Source organism: Pelecanus crispus, chromosome 12 (assembly GCF_030463565.1).
Source record: "Pelecanus crispus isolate bPelCri1 chromosome 12, bPelCri1.pri, whole genome shotgun sequence".
NCBI classification, from domain to species: domain Eukaryota; kingdom Metazoa; phylum Chordata; class Aves; order Pelecaniformes; family Pelecanidae; genus Pelecanus; species Pelecanus crispus.
The window spans coordinates 21,016,913-21,044,633 of record NC_134654.1 but is presented as its reverse complement, the minus strand read 5'-3'; the positions used below and the strand labels follow the sequence as shown (position 1 = coordinate 21,044,633).

At 53.8% G+C, this 27,721-nt stretch overlaps 2 protein-coding genes across 3 annotated transcripts in view; one reads left to right on the top strand and one right to left on the bottom strand.

Moving 5' to 3' along the window:
* UNK (unk zinc finger) overlaps positions 1–5,420 on the top strand; it is a 45,916-nt gene extending 40,496 nt beyond the window's left edge. For both annotated transcript variants that reach the window (XM_075720234.1, XM_075720233.1), the window contains 2 exons: positions 381–638; positions 1,046–5,420. In XM_075720234.1, the coding sequence (XP_075576349.1) occupies positions 381–638; positions 1,046–1,201 (414 nt within the window). In that variant the 3' untranslated portion in view covers positions 1,202–5,420. The remainder of the gene's footprint in view (positions 1–380; positions 639–1,045) is intronic.
* A 2,365-nt stretch (positions 5,421–7,785) lies between these two features.
* On the bottom strand, positions 7,786–22,619 carry UNC13D (unc-13 homolog D). The gene is made up of 32 exons (XM_075719494.1): positions 22,563–22,619; positions 19,947–19,979; positions 19,576–19,683; positions 19,127–19,186; positions 18,797–18,863; positions 18,536–18,713; positions 18,136–18,180; positions 17,631–17,699; positions 17,367–17,436; positions 16,921–17,025; positions 16,490–16,582; positions 16,132–16,235; positions 15,788–15,905; positions 15,054–15,178; positions 14,691–14,781; positions 14,347–14,403; positions 13,828–13,925; positions 13,549–13,600; positions 13,094–13,224; positions 12,632–12,752; positions 11,907–12,050; positions 11,615–11,713; positions 11,106–11,312; positions 10,863–10,931; positions 10,428–10,507; positions 10,086–10,191; positions 9,937–10,008; positions 9,733–9,816; positions 9,315–9,435; positions 8,601–8,724; positions 8,006–8,211; positions 7,786–7,903 (listed from the first exon to the last, which is right to left on the bottom strand). Exons 1-32 carry the CDS (start codon positions 22,617–22,619, stop codon positions 7,797–7,799), a joined length of 3,201 nt encoding a protein of 1,066 aa, XP_075575609.1. The 3' UTR covers positions 7,786–7,796.
* Positions 22,620–27,721: the final 5,102 nt, after the last annotated feature.

Genomic DNA, 27,721 nt, shown 5'->3' with positions numbered 1-27,721 from the left:
GTGCCAGATGTGTTCAGATGCTGGAAGTGCAAGGCCAGGTGTCATAACAGATGCACTGAAGTGCTTGATGGTCTCTTAGACCTGCCAGTTGACTTAGATCCATGACAATGTGCTGGTATGCAAAGTTCATCCCCCTTAACGCTGTGAGCCAAATATGTAGAACCACAGCCCAACCAGATGGGGTGTCTGGAATGAGCAGCACTTTGAAGCAAAGCTCCAAGGATGTTTCAGAATTTGGGAACAGGCAGATTGGAGAGAACACGCTCCTGGTGAGGAGTGTATGGAAACGGATATTTTTGCCTGGGATTTTTGCCTGCCTCTTTTGGAGGCTGACCAAGTTTTCAGACTGCTTCTTTTACCCTCTTTATTGGAACTTGCAGGCTTGTGATGCTTGGAAAAAGGAGGCAGAGGAAGCAAATGATCGTGCCAACACAGCTAACATGGAATGTGAACTGGCCCGAGAGCAGAGGGAAGCCTTGGAGCTGCAAGTGAAGAAACTGCAGGAGGAGCTGGAGAGGATCCACACAGGCCAGGACCCTCAGTTTCTGCGCTCCTTCTCTGACCTGGAAACGCTCTCGCTCTCTTCACTTTACACCCTTCAGAAACAGCTGCGGGCAAACCTGGAGAAAGTTGATAAGGTGAGTGCCAGGGATTTGCAGGGCAGAGCCTTGCTCTCTCTGCTCCCACAGATTGCAGCTTTTTCCCCTTTTCTTTAATACAGCCAGCAATCAGCAGCCTATCAAAGCAATTCCATGTGGATGTAGCCAAAGTGAGTTTTAGCCGGCTCACAGGAAAATACGTACCTCTTCTTTGTGCCTAAAGTACAGAGTTTAAGTCAATCAAAGGTGCTCTGTTGATCCTAAACATCCTAAAAGACATCATGCTGTGCTGCTTTGCTTTTGCTTCAGAAGAGGAATGGGTGGACAGCTGCAAGTCCTTCCCCTGCTGTCTCCTTGCTTTTCCTGAAACTGCATAGCACAGGACAGGAGCCCTTTTCCTTTGTGACTTTGATGCTGATGTTTTGCCCTGTCCCCCTCTCTTGCAGGCAGTATTTCAGATGCAGTCAGTGAAATGCCTTAAGTGTCAGGAGGAGAACCGGGTGGTGTTACCGTGCCAACATGCAGTGCTGTGTGAAACGTGCGCCGAGGAGGGCGAGTGCCCCATCTGCCATCCCAACAGGCCCCACTCTCTCCAGTCGTGACCTTCCAAGGACGCTTGTTCTAATCATATCATATAGAACTTTTTAACTTTATACATACGTACATATATATGTATGTGTACATATATATATGTATGTGTATATATATATATGTATATATGTGTGTGTATGTGCATGTTTGTGTATGTATATATATGCACACACACACACATACACACATAAAACAAAAATTAGTTGCAGAGCACTTTTTAATATTTTACATCCCGTATCTAAACTGCCCCTCACCCGTGCCCCACTAATTCTAACTCTTGAGGAACTTTGAGAGCTGTTTTTAATACAGATCAAAGGGCCATTTGCAAAGAGTCTGTGTTTCTCCTCTTTTCTATTTAGGTGATAACAAATTTTTGACTATTTCCAGAAGGATTTAGAGTGGGCAAGAGGGGCTTCCATGTGCTTTCCAGAGGAAAAGTTGAGATCACGGGGAGGATCGAGGTGGATTGAAATGACTTGTTCATGTCTTCGGTCTCCCTGCTCTTTCAGTGACCCAGCTTGGTTAAAGCCGTCCTCCCTGATGGAAGCTCTGCTGGGTGCCTGCCTGGTGGGCCTCATGTTGCCGATCTCTGAATGTGCAGGAACTTTGTCTGTCATTTAATCAGCAAAGTTCGCTTTTTAAATTTTTTTTACACTCTTTGTATATTTGTATGAAAAGAAGAAAAGAGGGAAAAATGTATTGGACTTAGAGCAAGCCAAGCCCCAAAATTCAGTGACTAGTGTTCGTTGCTGATACAGCTAACATGTTCCAGGTCTGAGCAGCCTTAGAAGTATTGCCCTTGTGTCAGGTAAAGCCCTTTATGAAAGAAATTTGGATGCAGAGGTTAGTTTTCTCCAGGCACCCCATTGTCCGGTGGCTGTCTAGAGACTTTTTGCTGTTTCAGACCAGGTTAATTTTGTTATAGCTGCAGGGACCTGATTTACAGTCACTGCTGAAATGCATGAAACAATTCCAGGTAGTCTGAGGACGCTTCTGTTGAACAGAGTCAATGTTGCCTGCGTCAGCACCTCAAGGATGGTTTGTGGACTGCTGGGTCCAGAAGACCTCATGCTAGAGATCATGTGTGGCTGTGGTGACAGAGAAAGTCCAGTGTGGCAAAGAAATGTCACCAGCTTAGACCTGTCCAGGAGCTGAGCTTTCCTGTGACTTTCTTTACCAGAGTGTCCACTGGATTTTTACATCAGGTGGATTGCAGTAACCTGCTGGGATCTCAACTAAAAGGCCACTCAGTTGACTAAATGTTTTTATTTTGCACAGGGATGCTGCCTGTGTTGCCCCTCCCTGACCTGGAAAAGCACTGGAACCTCCAGCAGCCCACTGTTGTAGGAAAACTGAATTTTTACTGGAGCCTCTCAGAAAGCTTCATATTTAATGCAAAGACATAATTAGGTTTGCTTCCATAATTCCACCTTTCCTTTACATGGAAGGGGTTAATATGCATTCCCAGATGATCTCTTAAGTGCAGCTCTGTGTAGTTCTTTTTTTATGTTTTTCCCATTAACTTGTTTTTGGGTTTTTTGGTAAAAATGCTTTTTTTTCCATGTGTATTTTATTGTAACTAGCATCAGTTTTTTAATTTTTTTTTTTTTATGGAGAGACACTGTTGAGTGACTATTGTGGCTATGTTGTTTGGTTATAGCCTTTGAATGTCTGTGCCATGGGGCAGCGCATCTGCCTTGGTCTGGTCTTAAGGGAAGACCTTTTATTAAAATACGTGAACATTTCTTTTTTAGAAAAAAAAAAAAGAAAAAAGTGGGGGGAGGAGGAAGAAGCCCAATTAAGATAAAAATTTACTAAAAACGTTTTTGTAACTAACTTAAATCATAGGAAATAAATGCTTGAATCAGGTCTTTAATATTTATAAGAACCAGAGCTGATCAGCCTGTTTTGGCTATTGGTTTGTAACATGTACTTTTTATTAGCGTGGTGGTTTATCTGCTCTCCTGCCTCCCTGTGGGTCTGTTGCGGGTGACGCTGCCTTTGGCCAACCCTCTTTTTTCAGAACTGTCTGGCACCCAGCTGTGTGACTGCATCTGATTCCGGCAGGGGCTCTTTGCTTTGTCCCTTCTCTTCAGATGAAACTTGTCCACTGATGGTGGCTCTAGCTGTCTCAGTGGGACTTGCAGTCATGGTGTGATGCAGGGCTTTTGGGTCTAGGGAGAAAAAATATTTGCCCCCACTTTCTGTGGGAGCACGTTGCTTAGGCAGGGGGGTACAAGGAAAATTCCAGGCCAGAGAAAGCACATTTTTTTCCCCTTTTGAGTAAAACAGTTTCTCTGTTTTCAAACTTATACTGAAGGACCAAAGAATCCAAAACTTCACCCACTTGTGGCCCTTAAATTTTAACTTCCCATTGCCACACTGCACTCATGGCAGAACAGCCTGAAGGAATTAGCACTAGCCCCTTCCCTTGCACCCACCCCAATGTATCCCAGCACTCTCTTTGCACAAGCACAGAGACTGTTTCTCACTTTCCTCTGGTTCTTTAAGAAACACTTCCTAAATTTAGGTTTCTATGAATTTGTTTGCTGCTTTAGAAAAAAAAATATGAAATGTGAATTACTTTCTTAAGCATCAGATGGAAAAGAGAACTTCATCTTTGCGTACTTTGTGAATATTTTGGGGGGGCTACTTCTGTGACAATTTCATAACTGAGTGAGGTGAGACAGGGGGAAAGGGCAGCATTTCTGACCCAGTCCAGCAGTTGTTACTGCCTGCCCCAGGCAGGAAGGATGAACTGTAATCACAGCACTGCATTTAAGGCTTAAGAGTCTGTGGTCAGCTTCTGTGTGGTGTAAAAAGTCTTGTTGAAATGAACCTGGTGCTAATATGTACAGCCCCTGTAATGTACTGTCACGCTTCCTTCTGAAGCAGGAACTCCCTTTTACAGGACACACAGTAACACATCAGAACTAAGGGGGCTTTTTTGGCCGAGTCACGCTTCAAAACAAAGTTTTGGTCCACAAGGCTTCTTGATGAGCAGTCCAGCTGGCTGTTGCTGAACAGCTGTGAACATGTCTGGGTCCTGCCTCTTCGCACAGACTCCTTATTGGATAATGACATTTTCCTCCCCAAATTGCTGAGAGCTTTGGAAGTGTTGACCTCAGTGGCTAATTGTGCAGGTCGGACATTTCTGAGCTGGGGGAAGGGAGTCTTAATTGTCTTGTGAAACCACAGTATCTTAAAGGTCAATAAACTTTTACATTATTATGGAAAAACAATATAGAAGCAGATGGCTTAAGACAACACTATCCTGGGTAGATAGATATCAAAAAGCAAGGCTAGAGCTGTAGATGATAGCCAGGAGCTGAAGAATTTTGGCATTGCTTTGGGCTAACAGGACCACTTTTAGATTATCTCCGGCCTTAGATAATGTAGCTGTGTGCCAGCTGTGGCGCAGGAGGGACCAGGGGGAAGTCTCAGAGCTGGAGCACAACATTTTCCTTAAGCATATCCCCCCGAGGGGGAGTTGCTGCAGGTGATCCCCTGCTGAAGGGTTTTATACTTTCTGTACATCTCTGAAGCTGAACCTGAGCCGCTTGCGAGGCTCGTGCAGCTGAGACAATGAAGAGAAGTCCTTACCCTATGAGGAAGCCCATAACGCTGAACAGACTCAGTAATTCATTGCTGTTCCACCAGCCTCCGAACCTCCTCTCTTTCTCCTTTTCCCCCATCTGGGAGGGAAGAACATTACCAGTGTTTTCCTCCAGAATTATAATCCTTGGAGTGATGGCCAACAGCAAAATAGATGTTACTGATATAAAACCTAGTATTTCAGAGGTGAAGTATTCCTGCAAACTAGTGACTGCATCGGAGAGATTTCTGGGGCTTTCCCACTCCGTAGCTTCCAATGTTAAAACAAAATAAATACAGTATGCGTTTAAAAAAATAATAATAATAATACACACTGCAGTATTTCTGGTGGCAATTCTTGACCAGTCTCTTTCCTGCTTTCCCCAGGAGGAAGGGCACTGGGCAGAAGCGCCCCTAGTCCGTGTAGAAGTTGGCAGAATGGTGATCGGTGGTGTGTAAAACGTGTTGTTGATTCCATGTATAGAACTGTGATTTCAGCTGTCGTTCTCTCGTACTCTGTAAATATGTGTTTTGGCTGTTGGAAACCTGGTTTAGACTCTTTTCTTGGCAGAGTGAATTTGCATGTGGGGCTGGAAAGAACTCAATCTGTGTCAGAGTTTCCAAGGGCAGGATGGATTTTTTTTTTAGAGGACAATAAATTTTTATTTTTTTGCTAAGAAAAAAAATATATAATAAAGCAGTGTGTGTGTGTGTGGGTGCATGCGTGCCCGGGGTGTATGTGCAGCCTTTTGCCCTGCTCTGGGGCTTGGGGAGGGGTGGAGAAGTCTGCAGTGAAGCCCTGAAAATAATAGATCGGATTAATCTACTTCACCTTTATGATCGAGGTGCAATGGAAGAGGGGGAGAGTCGATGCGGTGTGATTAGGTGGGGCAGACACGCCTTTGGAAATGGCAAAACCACAGAGCAAAGAGCATTTTATCACCCAGATTCTTGGTGTGGAAAAGAATTTATCTCTTAAGTGTCTGCCACAAGAGCCAGGCTGGGCAGAGGTGAGCTCTGCCTGTGCAGCTGTGGGGAATATGAACATTTAAATCATTACATACATAGTTTCATGTGTTGGCACCCAAAAGAACATGCCTTACATAGGGATCCAAGAATTACCTTTTATTTTTGGTCTAATTAATGCATCAAAGATGCATCAACCGCTTACCCATAGTCCCATCACAATAATGCAAATCACACAATTTATATTACACATTACTAGTAAGGCAATAAAATCAGTAGACATAACTGCCTGTCCCCTTCCCTCCCGTGTTGCAGCAATCTGCCTGTGTTGGGGTTCTTCACCAGGAGGATGATGATGGAGATTTCTTCCTCCTCAGTCTTGCATTTGGTAGGACCTGGTTTTGTGTGCACCAAGCCAAATTTTTGCTATTTAGGCTGTTCTCCTCCTGGTCCATGGGGTTAGTTATGCTCTGATCATTTAAGGTTTATTAGTCCTTCTCTGTAAAGGGTATGATTTCTTTTGGAGTGGGGAAAAGACCCACACAACTGCCTGGGGCTGAGAAAAAAAACTTAAGCTAACACACCTTGGCTAATACAGCGCAAACAACCTCAAAACAGAGGTTAGCCTGTGCCACTGGCTCACTGGGACACGCTGTCTGTTGCAGCGAGGACGGCCTGCAACAGTTTTTAAACATACAGCTAAACCACTTTCAAGCCTGCAGCCCCATATAGCTAAGCCCTGCAAGCAAGCATGAGGCTAGTTCCTAGCATGTGCCAACACCAAATTAGCTGCAGAGTGCAGGCATGGGGTTTTTCCCCTCTCTCCGGGAGGCGCAGCAGCAACCCAGCTGAAATGACACCCTGGGACAGCGTCTCCTCAGCAAGCAGGGACCCTTCTCCGGAATCTTGTTTCTCTACAGAGCTACAAGGGGGGGGACTGAAATGAGGGATTTAAGCCAGCAAATGGCTTCCTTGTGAGCGAGCAGTGCCTTAATCCCTCCTGCTGTGGGTTCAATTGAGCCTGGCCATGTCATAGAGATACCAAAGGAGCTTTTTTCCTGCACCCCTACCCTCCACCATCGAGGGCTTGACCTGAATTGACCCAGCAGTTGCTGAGCCCACCAAGAAAGCAGCTGGTGCTCAGGCACTTGGGAGGGTGATGTTGGGGTTGTTTTTTTGTTTTTGTGGTTGGGTGGGGTTTTTTTTTGTTTGGTTTGGTTTTGTGGTTTGTTTTTTTTGTGGTTTGTTGTTTTGTTTTTTTTTTTTTTTTTTTTTTTTTGCCATGCCTGAGCCAGACCTGGGTTTTATGTGCCGCTCATTAGGCTCTTTAACAGGCCGAAACCCAGCTCTGCTGGCTCCATCAGCAGGTTGACGGGCACTGGCTGTGCTGCGCGCTCAGCCCTGCCTGCCTCCAGCACCACTGGGTGGTTGCAGCTTTCCCAGCCCTTTGGTTTATACCTTGGTAGAGGGAATATTTTGCAATGGCCTGGAACTCAGAACAACACTGCCTGATTCCCTGCGGAGGCAGACAGCCCGGCTGATTCAGCACAGCCAAGCCCTTGCTGAAGCCTCAGCTAGTGCCCCAAAGCACTCTGTGCACACACTCAGCCCATGCATCAGCTTTGTGGCTTATCCACAAGAAAAAAAAAAAAGAAAAGGCAGGTTTGGCCACGGATTGTCCCCACCCCAAATAAATGCCAATGCATTTGCATTGCCCTGACGCAGCGTGTAGCAGACAGGAGGGCTGGGGACACGGCCAGGCGATGCGGCACTGGCAGTGACAAGCTCATGGGGATGGGCGCATCCCCCGTGTAGTGTTGCTAGTCTGGACAGGCAAAGAAATCCGTGGACATACCGTGTGCCCACCCTCCCCAGCCTCATGAGAGCATTGCTAGCTGAAGGTGGGGTTAAGATGGGTGCTGGGAGGTCCCAGCTGAGTGGGTCCCCTCTGGTCCCTGCGGATGGCTCTGGCTCCAGCACCGGCAAAACGCCTGGGGTCTCACTGGCCAGACCCCCTTGTTTCGGGACCCTCGTCCTCTGCCTCCCTCACTCCATCTCCTTGGACTGCTTGGCTCGTTGCTTGCGGAGCTTAACGAAGGCCTGAGCCTCTTTGTCCCCCTTCCTGGACTCCAGCAGCCGGAGGATCTCGTCTCCTGCCAGAGAGGAGGGGAAGGATGGTGGGAGACGCTCGCTGCAGCCCCCTCATGCCGCCGCGGGGGCTCGGCGGGGCTCAGCCCAGCTGTGACACCACGTACCGGTGGGTTTGGGGTGGGTGAGGGGGAGGCGGGTCTGGGGCACCCGTCCTGCGTCAGCCTGGTCCTCATCGGTGTCGAGGCCGGGCAGGTGGCGGAGGGGAAAGAAGGCTTCACCCTCCAGGTCGTTGGCCCCCAGCGTGTCGTAGTCGAACACGGTCAGCAGCAGGCAGGCCCCCTCCTGCCGGCACTTCTCAGGGGGGATCAAGCTGCGGGGGTACGGGATGTGGGGGACTGTCACATCCCATCCCCTCCGTCCTGAAATTCAACCTTCCCTCCAGGGACCAAACAGGCTTCCCCAGGGCGATGCTCCGTGGGAAGCCAACCACCCCGCCACTGCACTGACCCCAACTCCTTCAAAGCACAGGGCCCCGGCCCAGCCCCACACCAGTCTGCAGGACCCAGGTGTTTGGGGTGCTCCCACCCCAGCTCCCACTATGGGACCCCACAGCTGAGCCCCAGTGGGGTGCAGGGGGTGAAATCCCAGGGCAGGACCCAGTTGCTGGAGCAGCAGCCCCAATAATGGGCTCGGTTGAAGCATGGGGGGGCTGCAGGGCTTGGGGAGGGGAGGGTCCAGTGGGTGTCAGCCCCTACGTACAAATCGAAGGCTTCATCGAAGAGGGGGTGCAGCTCGTTCCTCTTGTACTGGGTGGTCCGGGCCACCACCTCGGGGAATTCATGCCGGGGCTCCAGGGTGAGCTGGACGAAGGGGTCACTGGAGCCTGGCGGGGTGCAGATGTCAGCCCCCTCCCACTGCCCTTTCTGCCCCGCTATGGCCAGCCGAGCCCAGCTGGGGTGGCTGGACACACTGGGGTAACTGGGGGGGGGTCAGGGCACCCTCACCACCACCCCCCAGCCCAGCCCACGCTCCTGGGAGGGTGCGGGAACATTCCCAACCCTGCCTAGACGTGGATCAGCCACGGGTGGCTGCAATAGGAGTGACCTCTCCTGGAGACCTCCCCAAATGACAGCCAATCCGAGAGACTATCCCTTGTCACCCCAGCATATCTTTCTGTTTGAGACGTGATTTGCACGGTGGAAAAAAGCCACCTGCCCTGGCTGCTGGCTTGTGCTGCAAAGTGAAGGCAGCAGGATGTGGGCACAGTATCCTGCCTGGTCCTGCCTACCACATCCCATGGGACCGCCCCGGACCAGTGCAGTAGCCCCCCTTTTTCCCCCAAACCCAGGTCTTTGGATGCAAAAGCAAATCAAGACAGAGTCCCGTTACTCCAAGCACTGCCAGCATCTTTCCTAGCCATGGGTGTGATAGGGGGTCCTGGGTGGCAGGGCTCACCAGCCCACCAACACGCACCGTTGGAGTCCAGTGGGATGAGGTTGACGGCATTGAGCACTTCCACGCGGAGTTTCTGCTCCGAAGGGCGGTACAGCGCTTTGATCGTCACAGCCCCATACTTCTCCGAGCTGGTGTCCAGCTGAGCAGTGGAGTACAAGAGTAAAGGTGCTGCCTTTTGGCACACTCATGGAGGGGCTGCCCAGGGTCCAGCGGAGGCTGAGCAGGCATTTTGGGGTACCAGGGTTTGATGGGAATCCTCTGGGATGCAGTTGAACCCCCTCCTGCCCACCGCTGAGGCAAAACCAGCCCTAACAGCCCCAGGACTGGGAGGGTGGTGAGGAAATCCCATGTTTCCACAGGCAGGCTGTGCCGGGCAACCTCACGAGTGCCAGGGTGAGGTGTGGGAAGGGGCTGGGGGCACCATCGTGGCTCCTACCTGCTGCTGGATCCTGTTGCTGAAGTATTTCTGGATGAGTTTGCGGCTGGTGGCAGAGCAGAGGGCCAGGTGGGTCTCCAGCGACTGCAGGGAGGACAAGAGGTGACGGTCAAGCACACGGGCAAGTCTGCAGCCCGGGGACACCCTCCCTGGAGAGCACCCAAAGGAAACTCTGGGGACCCCCATGTCCCCAGCACCCCATACCAGGAAGACTGCAGTGTGGAGGGTCTCCAGCGGCAGCCCGCAGCCCTCAGCATGGAAGCAAAGCTCCAGGCTCTGGGGAGAAGGATGCTGTTAGCCGGCAACCAAACACCCATCCCTGCTGGGGACTCCCCGGTTCCCCACCTTGGTACCTTCAGGGCACAGTGCAGCTTCTTGTAGCGCTGGACTGAGTGGACCTGCTGCTCTGCAGCTGCCGACAGCACAGCCAAGGTGTGATGCCAGAGGAGAGTGAGGAGGCTGCAGGGGCGAGGGAGGAAGGCTGTGAGCGGGGGTCCAGGGGGGTGGGTTGGGGGGTTGGTCCTCGGCTGAGGGGCTTTGCAAAGCCCCAGAGGCAGCTGGCTCATCCCACTGGGCTGAGCAGCCAGCCCCAAAGTGGGATGTCCCCAAGCCCCATGGGGCTGGGGGGACACTCCTGCCGAGGGATGTTGTCACTGCTGACCTCTGCCATGGTGCATCCCTAGTGCCCTGGTCACCTTTTGAAGTTCTCCTGGACCAGATGCTCGTTGAGATACTGCAGCTCCGACTCCAGAAACTTCATGAGCGGGATGATGGACTGCAACAAGAGGAGAGGGACATTGGGGAGGGCACCGGGGGGCCATATCCAGCAGGGCACAGCAGGGAGATGGGCAGAGCACTGCTGACTGGAGCCAGCAGGGCTGGGGGCGTTCAGAGGGGCTCCCTCCCACAGCAAGGACATGGGCAGGCTGTGCCCAGCCTGGTCCTGGTGCTGACACAGGCATCAAATGAAGCATATGGAGGTCTGGGCCCCATCACTGGTGTGTCCTGTGTCCCGAGCATGGGGCAGGGAGAGGTGGGGAAGGGTGAGGGTGGCCTCCACCCAAGTAGGCAAGGGTTATTGATGCCTGCCCGAAAAAGATGGTCCAGGAGGGGCCCGACCAGGTACTTACGTCCTCAGGCTCCCTGGTGTCATTGGAAGATGAGAGCTCCTGGATGTGTCTGGCGATGCCCTTCTCCAGCTGTCCGGGAGAAAAGCACAGAGGCACTTGGGCTTTGCCCTCTGCACCAGCCTCCCATGCCTGGGTCCACCTTGTCTCCATCCCAGGAGCATTATGGGCTCCAGGCCCCCTTGGGTGAAACCTCTCCACTTTGGGCCACACTAGGGCCAAGGGGGGTCAGTGGCAGGTGGTCACCTTGGTAGCCAGGGCTTGCACCACATCCCGGACCTCATGGTCCAGGCAGGAGACAGTGCTGTCGAGCTGGCTGTGCAGCGTGTGCTGGATCTGCTGCTGGTCAATTACGGCCCCTGTGCGCTGCTCCAACTGGGCCCAGTCCAGCTGCGACGGCAGCTTTAGGATCAGCAGCCGCAGCTGCTTGATGTTGTTCACCACGATGCAGAGCTGGGGGAGATGGGTCTTTTTCAGGGTGTCCCACACCCCCTGGTGCATCCCCCACTGGCTCCACCCCCATCCCCAGTCCCATCCCCATCCCCACCCTCATTCTCATACTCATCCCACTCCCCCTGCTCACACCATTTCCCTCCTGATTTTCCAGGATTATGGCTATCAGGGGTCAACTGGTCCCCATGAAAGCCAGACCCAGGATGTCAGCTGGATGCTCAGCAGCTCATGTCCCTCTTTGCCCAGAAACCGTGGCCAAATCCTGCCTCTTCCTAAGCAGTGCACCCTGCCCCGATACCAACCCTGTTGGCTGCTTCGCCCTCGTTCTGCTCATTCAGGGACAGAGCCTCAGCCCTCTGCTTGATGAGCCGGCAGTACATCAGGGCAATTTTGCACATGTCCTACAGGATACAGAAGAAGCCAATGGGACTGAGCTGGGCAGCACGGGGACCACCGCAGGGCCAGGGGATCCCACCACATCGGCACAGGACACTGGCCCCATTCATGGAGACACGTCTTCAAGAGCAGGAGAGGAAACTCCAGCTGCTGATGCCTGTGAGTGTGGCATCTGCCAGCAGGGCCCAGTATACAAACCTCCACAAGCTTCACCATGATCATGAAGGCTTCCTCAGGGTCCGGCCAGTTGAGCTGCTGCCAGGTTTTCACAATCTGGGCGTAGCAGGTGGACAGGTCAACAGTGGACGTGCTGTGCTTATTGTGCTCCCCGAATGGCGTCAGCTGGGAGGGCAGAGAAGGCAAATGCAACTTAGCTTGTATGGAAAGGAGCCATCCCAGACAGGGATGCTCCTTTACTTTACTTCACAAAGCTCCTTTACTTTGGGGCTCTCCAGCCCAACATCAGCTCCATATATCCTGATGTCATCACCCTGTCACTTTGGAGAGTGGAGGAGATGAGGATGGATGGAGCATCCCAAGTTCCCCACATTGGGCTGTGCCCCATCATACTCTAAACCCAGTGCTGTTGGACCACACTGAAGAGTGGGGCAAGGAGCCCGCAGCCCCATGGCTGTCTTCCCTCCCCTCTTCCTAAAGGTCAGAAGTGAAGGGGATGCTCACAGCATGGCCCAAATGCAGGCTCATCAGCTCGCTCAGGCTGCCAGAGAGCAGAGCGGGAAGGGGCACGGGGATGTGGTGTGGGGCCAGGGTGGGATCAACTGGTCCAAGACACCATGTCCTTTGTTATGCATTTGGGAGAGGAACCATCCCACTCCCAAGCTGCAAGACGCATAGTGGCAAGGTGTGGAGTGAGCTAGGGTGTCCCCAAAGGATGGAGAGAGATGTTCTCCTCCCCAGGCTACCTGGTCCATCTGGACAGCTCTCTGTGCCCTCTCCAGTGCGATGGTGTAGGCCTTCTGCAGCCACTGGGGCACAGCTTCCTTGAACCACTGGTGGAAATTGCCCAGAGCCAGAGGTCCCGCCCTGTGGATGAAGGCACCAGCTTCTCCAACTGCACAGCAACGGCACGGGGCCAACACCCCTCCTTGCTCTCTCATACAAGAAACTTCCCCGAGGCGGAGGCAGCACATAGCACAGTGCTTAGGAGGAACATCCCCTTGTCTGGAAGTTCAGGTCTCCATCAACCCCTCTCAGCAACAAGCCTGAAACCCTTCTGGTGATGCTCACATTGACACTAGACACCAACAGCCTGGTCTCCCTTGTGTGTGATTAGTGATATAGGTGAATGAGAAGGATTTGCAGTTCCTCTCAATTAACTGCTCATTCCCACACTTCGGCATGTCCTCTCTCTCTGGGTTGGATACCTCTTTGGGAGGAAGTCCTTCATCCGACAGAGCTCCTGCAGATTCATGTAGAGCTGGAAAAGGCTCTCAGCTGTGGGCTTGGACATGCTGCTGTCAACCTCGCGCAGCTGTTCCTGGACATGCTCCGCAACCTGGCAATGAGCAAGGGAAGGGGGGACAGCTGTTAGTGAGGGTCCAGCCAGGAAGGCTTGGTCTGCTAGGGGCTCTCTGGAGCCACGGGGTGAGGGCCAGCTGAGGGTACTCCTCTTCCTTTTGGGTGGCATTTCAGAAGATTCATTGGGTCAGGTAAGCAGATGATAGTCACTTTATGGCCATGCAGGGAAAGATGGAGAGTTTCCCTGGCTTGCTCCCTTTCCAGGCTTGCAACAACCAGTTGCCACCTAAGAGTGGCCAAAAACCTCAGCCTGGCTTTAGACTTTAGTCCCTCGAGTGCAGGGCAGCCCAGGCTTGCTCACCAGGCTCTCCAGCTCCAAGTAGGCGATGGAGTAGAGATTCAGCTTCAAGGTGCTGCAAGAGAGAAATGGGGAGTCAGGAGCCTGCCAGCCCCAGCCCAGAAAACCCTCTCAGGCCATGCTCTTTCCATAAGGGCAGGGACAGTACAGCTCTAAGAGACAGAGATGGGACCACAGATGCTATCTGTGGAGCCCAAGAGCCAAGGAATGAGGCATCAAAGTGCCCTATTGCTCTTGACCCCAGGGAAGGTGGATGAGGGGGAATCAAGCTCTGAAACCTACTTGATGAAGAATTTATTCCAGATTTTCTGGCACTGCTGGAGATCTCCTATCACCTCCAGAAGGAGTCTGGACAAGGCTTTGCCATTCTCCTCCATGCTCTGCAAAGGAAGTAACAGCTTGTTTTGGATGCTCAGTGATTTTGAGATGACCTGGGCTCTGTTCTGATCTGATTTATTTCTATGATTTGTTCTTGCGGGGTTGCAGTCTATCATTAGATCCACATTAGGAGCACTGAGAAGTTGTTGGTAACATCCACTGTTGCCCTGTGCTTGTGTGGCTGGGCTGGGGACCACCTCCTGTTCTCCTGAGCATTGCACTAAGGCCTTAAGTTTCAATGCACCTCGGCAGCTGCAGGTAACATCTCCTGGTATGTTTAAGGTGGAAACCTAAATGCCTTGACTGTATCAGAAAACTGGAGAAGCCTCATCTCAGTCTTGTCTTCCCACCCCCTTGGGCCTCCCACTGCAAGCTCAGCAAATTGCTTCTTATAATGTCAGAGAGGCAGAGACAGGAACTGACCTTCACCATGGGCTTGAGGTGCTGCTTCTTCATGTGAAACCACTCCGTCGTACCTGACTGCAAGAGAGAAGTCCTGGTGTGATGGCAGAGAAGCAGGAGGAGCAAAGCCAGCTCTGTCACCCCCTTCACTCTCCCTGTCCCCTGGGTGTCGTCAGGACCCAGCTCCATGTGGCGGGAACCACAGGCTGAGACCACCAGGTTGAAGAGGGGAAGGTATTTCCCCCCATGGTGGTCCATGTGGCTTTGCTGAGGTGTGGGCGTTGGGCAGGGGATGAATGGGAAGAGAGAGCTGCAGGGTCCCACCTCCCCAGGGCTGGGGAGGGTGAGACCCATGGTCCCACTACCTTCAGTGCTGTGGAGACCATCTGGGGGAGGTCAGGGCTGGGTGTGCACAGCTCATGGAAAGCTTTCATTTTGCACATCTGGACCAGGACCCTGCAAAGCAAGAACCTCGAGTGAAACCCAGCACCAGCCCGTCAGAAACAACTGCCTCTCCCCCGAGAGACGCTACCCAAACAGATCTTCCCTTCCCAGCAATATCCCCCATGGAGAGCCCAGGACAAGGGACAGGACAGGACAAGTGTCACAGCCGCCTAGAAGGGGGCAGAAAGGGCTCACGTGGGGTTTTACTCAAGCTTACAGGCTTGTCCATCATGGTGGCCAAGCCATACGACCCCATGCACAGCCAGCACTGGTGCTCGACTCACCGGAGCAGGGACTGGAGCCTCTCCATGGACCTTGGGACAGAGAGGGGAAAAATGATACGGTACCTCCGGATGAGGGAGACCCCATAAGTCAGCAAGGACTGGAAGGACTCAGCCAGCTCTGCTTTCTGAGGAGAAGGAAGGAAACATGTGCTGTCCTCAACAGCAGACAGAGATGCCACAAGACCATAGCACTGCGGCGGAGGGAGCTGGTGGCTCCCGATCCTTTCTAGCCTGCTCCAGGGATGGGAAACCCCCTTGGGTAACTTCACCCTGGAGGGGCTGAGCTGAGCTAAGCTTGAGCTTAAACCTCACTGCTATGCATGAAAAATTCAGAGTCTCAGCAGGGTGTTGGGATGCCCTGGGAAAACGGGAAGGGAAAAGTAGGAACTGGGTCATCTTTAAGTTTTGCAGGGCTTTATGATTGACTTGATGGCAGCGATACAGGAGGGATACGTAGGCGCAAAGGGTAAGTAAGGGCTTTGCCATGGAGAGGTGGAACAAACCCCTGGGGCAAAGGGGTTCCCTGACCCATGGGTTGTCCTGGTCCCTATGGCTGGTTCTTTCCAGAAATGCCCTCCAGCCACCCCAGCATCCCTATACTCCACAAGCTCCTGCCCTTCCTGGAACACAGGGAGGGAAATGGCCCCAGGAGCTTGGAGGAGAGGCTTGGGGTTGGGTGCAGGGGGCATATTTCCCTGATCTTTGCCCCCCGCATGGTGCTGGAGCCCCCTCACCTGCTCTGGCCTTAGGCGCTCCTGCACCCACTGGTATTCGATGCTGGTGATCTGGTGGAGCAGGCAGTTGCTGTTGAACTCGAGGCTCTGGTAGAGCTTGCTGTACGCCAGCCACTGCCTGGGGAGGAGGGAGAGGCTGGGCTGAGCCCCCTGGGCATGGCTATTGCTGGGATTGCAGGGGCAGGACCCAGGTCTCTTGGTGCTGCTCCAGGCAGGGGGCCATACCAGCCACGCTGAGCTCATGGGAGAGACTGGCTGTGGTCAGATGGCCCCAGGGAAGGCATCGGGGCCCTTGACCCACCCCCAATGCTGCATCGTGGCTCCCCAAGGCATGGGGTACTCACGCCATGACCTGGTGGAAGTCAGAGACATCCTTCTGCGTGGCGTGCAGGTACAGCACAGTGCTGGCATGCCTGCTCAGCTCCCCGTCCCAAGCGATGCTGCCAGCCTGCAAGGATGCAAAAGGGGGGTGACGTGTCCTGGAACAAGCTGGGCTGAGTGAGGAGGGGGACAGGCACTGGGCTGGGGTGTGTTTGCAGGACCACAGGAGGAATGGGTGCCCCGTAAAGATGCCAGGCATGGGCAGGCATCATCATGATGCTCCTCCCCATCACAATGCAGCAATGTGTCAGGAATGACAGGCTCCAAAGGAAGCCCTCAACCCAGCCCAGCTGCTGGAGGGCTGCTTCTCCCCTTCAGTACCTGATGCTGAAGGATCTCATAGGACACCAGCTGCTGCAGAAGGTGGCGGTGGACAGTGTAGCTTGGCTGTGTTCGGCTGCTCATGGTGGCCCTCTGAAAAGAGATAAGGTGTAGAAGCAATAACCATAACTTGCCTGAACATGCAAGGACACAGTCAGAGAGTGGGGACACAGGAACCCAAAAAGCATGGCGCCAGAGAGCCTCATTGGAAGCCGAGCCAAGGGGTGCAGGTGCACTAGGAGCAAGGCCCCCATGCTGGCATGATGCTCAGGGGAGGGTCGAGCTCATTTCCAGCACATGCAAGCCCTGGTGCTGGCACCTCTGGTCCTGGGGCAGGGACCTGTGACCCCAAGATAGGCCCCAAGGGACAGGAAGCTGCCCTGTCCTGCCAAGGCAAGGGAAAGGGACCCCCTTCTTACATCTCCTCCTACCTTCTTGTGAGTCAGCAGGAACTGCAGGTGACACTGTCCCCGGTTGGGGTATGTCTCCGTCCGTGGCTCCAGCTGGTACCACTGGTCATCCCAGCAGTGCAGGTCCTGCACACAGAGAGGCAAGGGTGAAGCCCCTGGCAGCCTTCCCGGGGGAAGGATCCTGCTCAGAGACCAGGTCCGGCTATGTTAATGGGGCAGGAAGATGCTGTGTTGGATAACTCTAGTACTGGATTAAAAATAAAAGATGTATAATCACTGAGTGCGTGTTTTGGAGTGCTTGGGGCACCTGCCACTGAACTGAGGGACCTGGCATTGATTTGCAGCTCTGAGCCGGGATCCTGGGTGAGCTTGGTGCTGCCACGGGGCTGGAATCCTGCTGGGATGCCACGAGGTTTAACCAGCTCCTGGGGAGTCACTTGGAAGATAGGATGCACCACAACGCTCACCTTCAGGCGAAGGACCACGTTTCCCAGGAAATCGTCCTGCCCTTTGTCTTTGCGAGCATCTTTAAAGATCCTGAAAGGCATGAACAAAGGAGGAGGTGAAAAGGTTTCCTGCAGCCATGCCCCAGCTGCGGGGCAAAGAAGGGCAACACAGACCTGCTGCCCTCCCTCCCTCCTTCCAAAGGCAATTTTAAAAATCCAGCAGGCAAATAAGCACTTCCCAAACCCTCTTTCCTCTGCAGCCATTAGGGCCATGCCAGCACCAACCGTTTGAGGCCATGGAGGTCTGTCAGCTCCCCCAGCTTGTGCCGCACCGACTCCACCACGTCTGAGTCCCTGCGAGGGTGGGCAGCAAAATCCACCGTGGGGGAAAGGAGGAAATTCAGGTGATTGCAAAACAGTTCAGGGAGCCGCAATGGCAGCACAGAAGGGAAGGTGCTGGGGGCGGGGAATTTGTCGGGACTGAGGTCCCCCCAAAGCTGGCTGCCCAGCCAAAATCTGCAAGCACACAGCTTCTTGCTAGAAATAAAATCAGGGCTCAGGATCAGCCCTGCCTGGGCAAAGCCAGCCTGGGCTCTCTCTGCTCATGGTGGTCACATGCTGCGTTGTGCACTGCTCCAGCAGAAAGTGATGGGGAAAGGGGTTCCCACCTGGTTTCTGGGGCTTTTTAAAGGGTGTAGGTTGAAGGACCACCCCAGCAACCCTCCCAGGAGGCAGGACCCCACTCAGGGCTGGGAGTTGGGGTCTCTGGCTGGGGGGTGCTGCTGCTCACCACATGTCCAGGTGGAAGCTGGCCGTCTCCACGTCTTCAAACTCCCTGCAAGGCACCAGCAGGATGCTGTTACTAGAGCAGCATCTGAGGGACCAGCAGCAAGCAGGCAGGACAGCTGGGGATTACAGGCAGGAGGCTCCTCCCTGGGGGAGAGCCCAAACCACACCGGGCAGCCTGGGAAAGTGGTGGGAGAGCCCTGAAGGAGGGATTTTTGCCATGCTTTTGCTTTTCACCTCTGTGGACTTGCTGCATGGGTCAAGACCAGAAGCCTGGCAAGCCCCAGTGGGCATCGCCCCAGCTCCTGTTTGAGGCAAGTGGTGAACCATCCCATCCACCCACAAGAGCCCTGGACAACCCCCTCCAGCCCCGCAACGAGCAAAGCCAAGGAGTGGCAGCTTACAGGATAAATGTCTCATCCCACACTGGGCTGAGGGTCTGGCTTATGACTTGTGTGCGATGGATCTGGTCTTCAGGGATGAGGTCTTTGACCACAGCCTTCATCCGCTTCTTGTGGTCAGGGTGGGCTGGTTCCTGGCTCTTGGCCTCGATGCCCAGCAGGCAGTATGGGTCACTGAACCCTGCAAGGGTGGAGGCGTGCAAATCCCCGTCGGGAGCAGCATCTGTCCCTTTTCTGATGGGACACCCACCCATCTCCACTTACCGCTGACGTCTTTGCCCAGAATCCCCTTGGCTTCCTTCACAGTTGCTTTCAGGCAAAAAATTGGGCTCTGGAAGAAAGGGAAAAACAAATAATGCTTCATGCAGGGTCACCAACCCCATGAGGAAGGATGGGGCTCAAGAAGAATTCCATCCTTGGCTGCTGCTCATGCCAGCAAACAGCTCCTGAGCAACTCCCCCAGTACAGCCCAGGGCGCCCCATAGTCCAAAGCCTGAACACAGGGGCTGGGAGGAACCACAGCCCCCCAGCACCACCCTGATGCGGGGACCCCTGGGCTGCAGCATACTGGGGAGACACCATCTCACTGCATACCTCCAGTTCCTTGACCCGCTGCATAATGACGCTGTGCTCCTCTGCATCCATGCCAAAAGCCTGTTGTAGATATTAGGGCTGGTAACAGATGCTGCCCTGTTAACGGTGGCTGGAGAGCAGCCAGGGGCTTCCCTCCACTCCTGGGAGCCAGCTGCAGCTCAAGGGGAGAGGAGAGGAGCAAAGAGCCCAGCAGAAGGGCTGGGGACCAGCTGAAAGCTCTTGAGGGAGAGCTTTCTTCCCACAATCCCAAGCCCAAGATAAAGATTTCTCCCTAAGGCTAGTATTTCCCAGCCGCAAGATATCCCAGCCCTCCCGCTGGACGCTACTGCTATGTCTGTTAAGGTGCCCAATAAAAGCTCCCTCCAAGTGCCTCCCATCTCCTTTAGCTAGGAGGGTGGACATGTCAGGGGTCAGGTTTTGGGGACCCTGTTGGGGAGGTGGGGACCCACCTTTTGCACATAGGCATAGAGCTCTTGGGCATCTGCGATGTGGTGGTGCTCGGGCTTGCCCAGGCGGTGCCGGATGGTGTAGAGGACCTCCTCATAGAGCAGGGCCAGCTGCGGGGGGAACGCCGACACCTCGTGCAGGGCCAGGCCAGCGGGGACTTCCTCTGTGTGTCCCCCAGGATTGGCGGGGCGTTACCCCCACCCAGCTCCCCACCGGTCCCTGCTGCCCCCCTCCCGGCACCCAGTCCTGCCCGGCCACCACTGGCTGTCCCTGGGGAGCATCTCCAGGAGCTACACCATGTCCCCAGGCCCCAGCAGTGCTGCCATCCCCTCCAGTGCCACCAAAGGAGACTGTGGTGGGGCCATGCTCGTACCTCTCTCTTGGAGAACCGGTGGGACAGATCCATCTAGAGAAAGAAGAGAAGCAGAGAGGTTTCCCTTCAGGTCTTGTGGTAGAGGGTGGTTTTAGGAGGAAACTGTGGCGTGGCAGGGCAGGGCAGGGCAGGGCAGCATCACCTGCAGCCCATCAGATTGGGATGCCCCAAAGGATGCCGTGACACCCTGCGGCCAAGGGACCACTTCCTCCATCACTCACCAGTGGGGCAGCACAGGGTTTTCACCCCCAAGCCCCGTTAATTGAGGAGGGGGTAGCAAGGATGGCAACAGTAATTTTGGGTGACCCATAGGAGGCTTTAGAAGTCAGCCACCTGCCTCTCACCCCACAGAGCTGCTCACTGGCCCAGCCAGGCCCAGCAGGACCAGGCTGGAGAGCAAACCAGCCAAGGGAGAGGACAGGTGGCCAAAGCGCAATGAGGAGCTGCAGGCTGGGCAAGGCAGCTATGGGCAAGGAGACGCCAAAAAGCCATTGGGATTCGTGACTTGAGTCCCCTTGCCAGGAACAAAAACAAGCGCTGCTGCAACGGTGCATTGCTCCTTGTTGAGCTGAAGGCCCATTCCCCACTTGAAGGATGACCAGCAATAGCATTTACTTTCCAAAAGGCAATTAAATTAAAATGGTGCCATGTGACGAGGCACAGCCTGACTCCAGTGGCGCTCAGCCCCAGGGCTGGCTGGGGGCGTCCTGCTGCTCATGCAGCCCCTGTCATCCCCAGCCTCAAATGTCACCTCCCACTCATCCTGGCTCTGCATGGGTCCAGCAGGGAGATCAAACCACCTCTGCCAAAAATACTCTTTTCCCTGACAAACCCCAGCTCTCAGCCCATCCTCACCCCCTGTTCCCTGCCCAATGCAGAGGATGAGCCCATCCCGCATCTGCTTCTCTAACCACGGTCTGGATCCAGCCATCACGGCAGCTGAGCAACTCATTCCTGCCACAGAGCCTGGCTGCGTGACAGTGACTTTGCCACTACCACGAGCTGGGTGATGCAGCCAAAGGGAGGGGGACCAGTGCCCATGTGCCATCCCTTACGGCTCCCGGTGCTGGAGCCTCTGGCAGTGCAAGGGGGCGACGCCAGAAAAAAACAATGGAAATTTTTGAAATTAGTTTGGCCTTTTTTGTGCCGAGGGGTCTCTATCTGTGGGTGAGCCCAGGCCCCAAAATGACCTTAGAATCCCCTTAATAGAAAAAAAAAAAAAAAAAAAAGGAAAACCAACCCCGAGCTGGAACATTAACATTTGCTTATGGCAAATCTAGGGCTGGCATAATCCCCCAGCCATCTGGACTACATTCAACTCTTCCACCCCCCGCGAGTTTAACCCTTGAGCTGCTCCTCTCCCACCTGCCTCCACGTCCCTTCTTTTAACTGCTGGTTGGTGCCGGGGACTGCAGTGGCTCAGCAGCCCCTGTGAAAGGGGGGGCCCATTGCACCCAGGAGGGCCCCTGCCTGCTCCTGCCTCCCCCTGCCCAAGGGACCATCCACCTTCCACTGCTCCTGGCACCATCCTGCCTGCACCAGGGCACAGCAGGCACAGCCCCATCCCAAATGTTTCAGCATCCCCGTGGGCAGCACTACCCCATAGCAGGGTTGCAAGAGTGGAGGGGAGAGAAAAAGGACTTTGTTTCTCTGCTGCCATTACTTATCAGCAAGGCACAAGCATCTGCTCCTGGCCCAGCAGTGGAGCAGCACGAGAAGGCAGAAGGAGGAATCGCTGTTGATTTGGGGGCAGCTCCCTGGTGCTCCCTTCTGCTGAAGGCTGCTGCAGGATCTGCTTTGTGCTCGGCCATATGCGCACGGGACCGGTTAAGCTAAAGCTGAGCTGAGCCACCAGAATGTGTTTACTGCTGCTAATCCCCACACCAAGAGCCCAGCTCAAATCCAGGAGCAGTGCTTAAATCCAGGTCTGGATACAGCCACCAGCATCCCCCCCCACCCTGTTAGCTGTGGCAGTGTCACCAGTGCAGGAGGCCAGCTTGGCTGTGGAGATGGTGACACTTAGGAGGGAGGACAATTCCCCCCCTGGAGCGGGGGACGCCAGCAGGACAGATCATCCCAGGGTCCAGCATGGGTGATTGTGCCCGCATGCTCCCAGCAGTGCTGGGCACAGGCTTGCAGAGCTGCAGGTCCCATCTCCACAGGGGCAGACACAGAGATGCCGTCTGTCTGGCTACTGCAGAGGAAGTCAGTTGGGTTGGGTTGGCTGAGAGCCGGGCTTTGGGGGATCTCCTGGCAGCAGGAAGACCAGGGGGGCTGGGAGGCACTGGGAAGCTGTAGCTGAGCTATGAGGGGACCCTCAGTGCCGGCACAGAGCTGCAGCCAACCCTGTACACAGCTCTCGGGTGCATGTTTGCACAGGTATGGTACCCCCACATCCCCACCCCCGCTCCTTGCTTGCCCTTGCAAAGCATCCCAGCCAGGACATGGACTCAGTCCTTTTTCTCTCATTCCCCTTTTACAGTCCCGGCACCCAGCTCTGCACCAGCAGGTCCCCTGGCCACAGCCACTCTGACCCCTTCCCTGGGGCCATCATACCCCAAACACGCTCCCCAGCCCCAAACGTGCTCCCCAGCCCTCGCCGTCACAGCCACCTACCTCAGGGGTCTCCTCCCCAGGGAGGGTCCCCACGGGGGTCTCGCCAGCAGCATCCATCTCGGGGGGAGGTTCAGCACGGGGCAGGGGAGCAGCTGCAGCTCTGCCTGCTGCTGCCGCCTTTTCCCCTTGCTCGCATGCTCGGAGGAAACCACAGACCTTATCTTGCTATGGCCATGGCGGAAACATGCACAGGCTCCTTCGAGAGCAGCACGGGGACGCAGGCGCCGTGGCCCCACTTCCCACCGCCCTGTCCTGCACTGGCAGCCCCTCAGCGATGGGGACCTCATGGCGCAGACAGGATGGGAGCAAAAGAAGGGTGTCACATCCAGTCCCTGCTATTATTTATGAGCAAGGAATTAGGAATAAGTGGACAGAAATAGTCCTGAGAATGCAAAGCCCAGCAGGGAAAGGGGATGGTGGGGAGGATGGGCAGGCGCAATGGAGAGGATCTGGGCTCCAGCATGTGTGTTTGCGACGCATCTTGCCCCACAAGTGCAGACAGACACCTGCACAGAAAGCAGAAGTCATCTTCAGCCCTGGGGGATGGAGGGGATTTGAGACCCCGTGCAAAAGCTGCAGGGTGGGAAATCCCTGAGGCACCTGGGCATGTTGAACAAGGTTGGGCTGAGAACTGATGCAGTTAGTGCATGTGCCAGGGACGGCACCAGGAAAGGGCGCGTGGCCTTTTTCCCGAGTGGGCTGTCCAGGCAGAGCTGATTACTGAGAAAAAAAGCAGCAGGAAATGGAGTTAAAAACTTGTGCTTTACTGTCAGCTTTCATTCTTGTAAACACTTTATCTGATTGCAACTTGCAAGGCAGTTGCCTATCAGAGACCAGCAACAGCGCCCAGCCCTTGAAGATCCCTATCGAAACGCCTGCACTGATGGCAAATGGAGGGGAGCTGCAGCTCAGGAGATGACCAAGGGAAGAGCTGTTTTGCTCCTGGATGTTTAATGTACTTACACACACAGCTAAGAGCAGCCTCAGGCTTGGGTTCAGAGGGGCTGTTGAGCTGCACAAGTATTTGCTGCTCAGCGGATGGACCCACAGCCCAGGGAAGGACATCAGCTTGCACTCAAGACTTGCATGTCACTGCTGCAGCTGCTGAGCACCCATGGGTTCTGCAAAGCAGGGCTGTGACCACAGCTGACACAACGCTCAGGGGAGTTTTTGCCTTTCAGCCTTCCTACTTCTGGCCCCTTGACACTCCTGGAAGTTGTGAGCAAGATGCTTCAGATACAACGTGGGGGACAACCCACATCGGGTTCAATAGTGCTGTGTAGCCTGTCAGGGATTTCTGCTTAATCCAAACAGGAAACCATGACCATGGAAACTACACTGGAAAGTTCATCCCCTTAACTACCATACGAGGCATTGTGAAGAGATGACTCCAATAGCCTGGAGGTGCCCTGCAGCACGTTGGCTCAAACCAGACTATGGAAGGATGCTGGCAGCAGCATCCCTGTGAGAGGACAGGGCGGGGAGGCAGGCAGCGAGTCCCTTTCATCCTTACAATCATCTAGTCCTTTAATTAAGGCAGGTTGCACTGTTTTAGCTGCTTTAGGAGAGACACAGCTTCCCTTTGCCCTGAAACCCTGTAGAATCATAGAATCATTAAGGTTGTAAAAGAACTCTAAGATCATCAGTCTAACTGTCAACCCAACACCACCATGTCTAATAAACCATGTCCCAAAGTGCTACCACGTCTACACATTTTTTTGAACACCTGCAGGGATAGCGACTCTACCACCTCTCTGGGCAGCTTGTTCCAATGCTGGACCACTCTTTCAGTAAAGAAATTTTTCCTAATACCCAATCTAAACCTCCCCTGATGCAGCTTGAGGCCATTTCCTCTCGTCCTATCGCTAGTTACTTGGGAGAAGAGACCAACACCCACCTCACTACAACCTCCTTTCAGGTAGTTGTAGAGAGTGATAAGGTCTCCCCTCAGCCTCCTCTTCTCTAGGCTAAGCAATCCCCAGTTCCCTCAGCTGCTCCTGATAAGACTTGTTCTCCAGACCCTTCACCAGCTTCGTTGCCCTTCTCTGGACACACTCCAGCAACTCAACATCATTCTTGTACTGAGGGGCCCAAAACTTAACACAGTATTTGAGGTGCAGCTTCACCAGTGCCAAGTAAAGGGGCACAATCACTTCCCTGCTCCTGCTGGCCACACTATTCCTGATACAAGCCAGGATGCTGTTGGCCTTCTTGGCCCCCTGGGCACACTGCTGGTTTATGTTCAGCCGGCTGTCTACCAACACCCCCAGGTCCTTTTCGGCCAGGCAGCTTTCCAGCCACTCTTCCCCAAGCCTGTAGCGTTGCATGGGGTTGTTGTGACTGAAGTGCAGCACCCAGCACTTGGCCTTGTTAAACCTCATACAACTGACCTTGGCCCCTCGATCCAGCCTGTCCAGATCCCTCTGCAGGGCCTTCCTACCCTTGAGCAGATCGACACTCCCGTCCAGTTTGGTGTCATCTGGAAATTTACTGAGGGCACACTCAATCCCCTCATCCAGATCATTGATAAAGATATTAAACAAGACTGGCCCCAAAACTGAGCCCTGTGGAACAGTGCTTGTGACCGGTCGCCAACTGGATTTAACTCTGTTCACCACAACTTTCTGGGCTCAGCCATCCAGCCAGTTTTTTACCCAGTGAAGAGTACACCTGCCTAAGCCAAGAGCCACCAGCTTCTCTAGGACAACGCTGTGGGAGACAGTGTCAAAGACTTTACTAAAGTCCAAGTAGATGACACCCACAGCCTTTACCTCATCCACTAGGCAGGTCACCTGGTCATAGAAAGAGATCAGGCTGGTCAAGCAGGACTTGCCTTCCATGAACCCATGTTGGCTGGGCCTGATTCCCTCGTTGACCTGCACATGCCTGTTGAGCATACTCAAGATGAACTGCTCCATAATGTTCCCTGGCACTGAGGTCAGGCTGACAGGCCTGTAGTTCCCCAGATCCTCCTTCTGGTCCTTCTTGCAGATGGGCATCACATTGGCAAGCCTCCAGCTGTTGGGACCTCCCCTGTTAACCAGGACCGCTGATAAATGATGGAGACTGTCTTGGCAAGCTCCCCTGCCAGCTCCCTCAGTGCTCTTGGGTGGATCCCATCTGGCCCCATAGACTTGTGCGCGTCCAGGTGGTGTAGCAAGTCGTTAACTGCTTCTTCCTGGACTATGGGGGCTTCGTTCTGCTCTCCGTCCCTGTCTTCCAGCTCAGGGGGCTGAATACCCTGGGGATAACTGGTCTGACTATTAAAGACTGAGGCAAAGCAGACATTAAGTACCTCAGCCTTTTCCTCACCCTTGGTGTCAATGTTCCCCCCTGCATCCAATAAAGGATGGAGATTCTCCTTGGCTCTCTGCTTGTTGTTAATGTATTTGTAAAAACATTTTTTTATTATCTGTTACAACAGTCGCCATATTGAGTTCTAACTGGGCTTTTGCCATTCTAATTTTCCTCTGCATGACCTAACAAGATCCCTGTACTCTTCCTGAGTTGCCTGCCCCTTCTTCCAAAAGTGGTAAACTCTCCTTTTTTTCCTGAGTCCCAGCAAAAGCTCCGGGTTCAGCCAGGCCGGTCTTCTTCCGCACCAGTTCATCTTACGGCACATGGGGACAGCCCACTCCTACACCTTTAAGACTTCCTTCTTGAGGAATGCCCAGCCTTCCTGGACCCCTTTGCCCTTCAGGACTGTCTCCCAAGGGACTCTCTCAACCAGTGTCCTGAACAGGCCAAAGTCTTCCCTCTGGAAGTCCATGGTTGTGGTTTTGCTCACCCCCTCCTTACTTTGCCAAGAATCGAGAACTCTATCATACCATGGTCACTAAGCCCAAGATGGCCTCCAACCACCACATCTCCTACCAGCCCTTCTCTGTAAAGAGAGGTCAAGTGAGGCACCTCCCCTGGTAGGCTCGCTTACCAGCTGTGTCAGGAAGGTCTTTTCCACACACTCCAGGAACCTCCTAGACTATTTCCTCTCTGCTGTGTTGTATTTCCAGCAGATGTCCGGTAGGTTGAAGCCCCCCACGAGAACAAGGGCTAGCGATTGTGAGACTTCTGCCAGCCGCTTATAGAATGCTTCATCTACCTCTTCATCCTGGTTGGGTGGTCTATAACAGACTCCCAGCAGGGTATCTGCCTTGTTGGCCTTTCCCCTCATCCTTACCCATAAGCACTCGACCTTATCATCACCACTGTTGAGCTCTATATAATCAAAACACTCCCTAACATACAGAGCCACCCTACCACCTCTCTTTCCTTGCCTATCCCTTCTGAAGAGCTTGTAGCCATCCACTGCAGCACTCCAGTCATGAGTCTTGTCCCACCATGTTTCTGTGATGGCAACCAAGTCATAGCTATCCTGCTGCACAAGGGCTTCCAGCTCCTCCTGTTTGTTGCCCATGCTGCGTGCATTGGTGTAAATGCACTTGAGCTGGGCTATTGATTTCACTCCCAACGTTGCCATGCCACCCTTAGGCTCCTCTCTAGTGAGCCTGATTATATCCCCTTGCCCCTTCGAACCTAGTTTAAACCCCTCTCGATGAGCCCCGCCAACTCATGAGCAAGAATCTTTTTCCCCCTTGGAGATAGCTGAACTCCATCTGCAACCAGCAGGCCCGGTGCCATGTAAACCTCCCCATGATCAAAAAACCCAAAATTCCACTGATGGCACCAGCCTCTGAGCCACATGTTGATCAGGTGAGTTTTCCTGTTCCTTTCAGTATTCTTCCCTGCCACTGATGGAATTGAGGAAAACACTACCTGTGCTCCTGATCCTTCAACCAATCGCCCCAGTGCCCTGAAGTCCCTTTTGATCACTTTTGGACTTCTCTCTGCAACCTCATCACTGCCAACCTGCATAACCAATAGCAGGCAATAATCAGAGGGCCGTACCAGACCAGGGAGTTTCCTAGTAACGTCTCTAACCCGGGCCCCAGGAAGGCAGCAGACTTCCCTGTGGGATGGGTCTGGTCGGCATATTGGGCCCTCTGTTCCCCACAGAAGGGAATCGCCTATGACAATTACCCTCCTTTTTTTCTTAACGGAGGCAGTCATAACACGTGGGGCTGACTCGCCCTAGGCAACCCCCTGGATGGACCTTCACCTACATCCTCATTTGCCTGGCCCTCAAGTTCCAGAGCCCCATA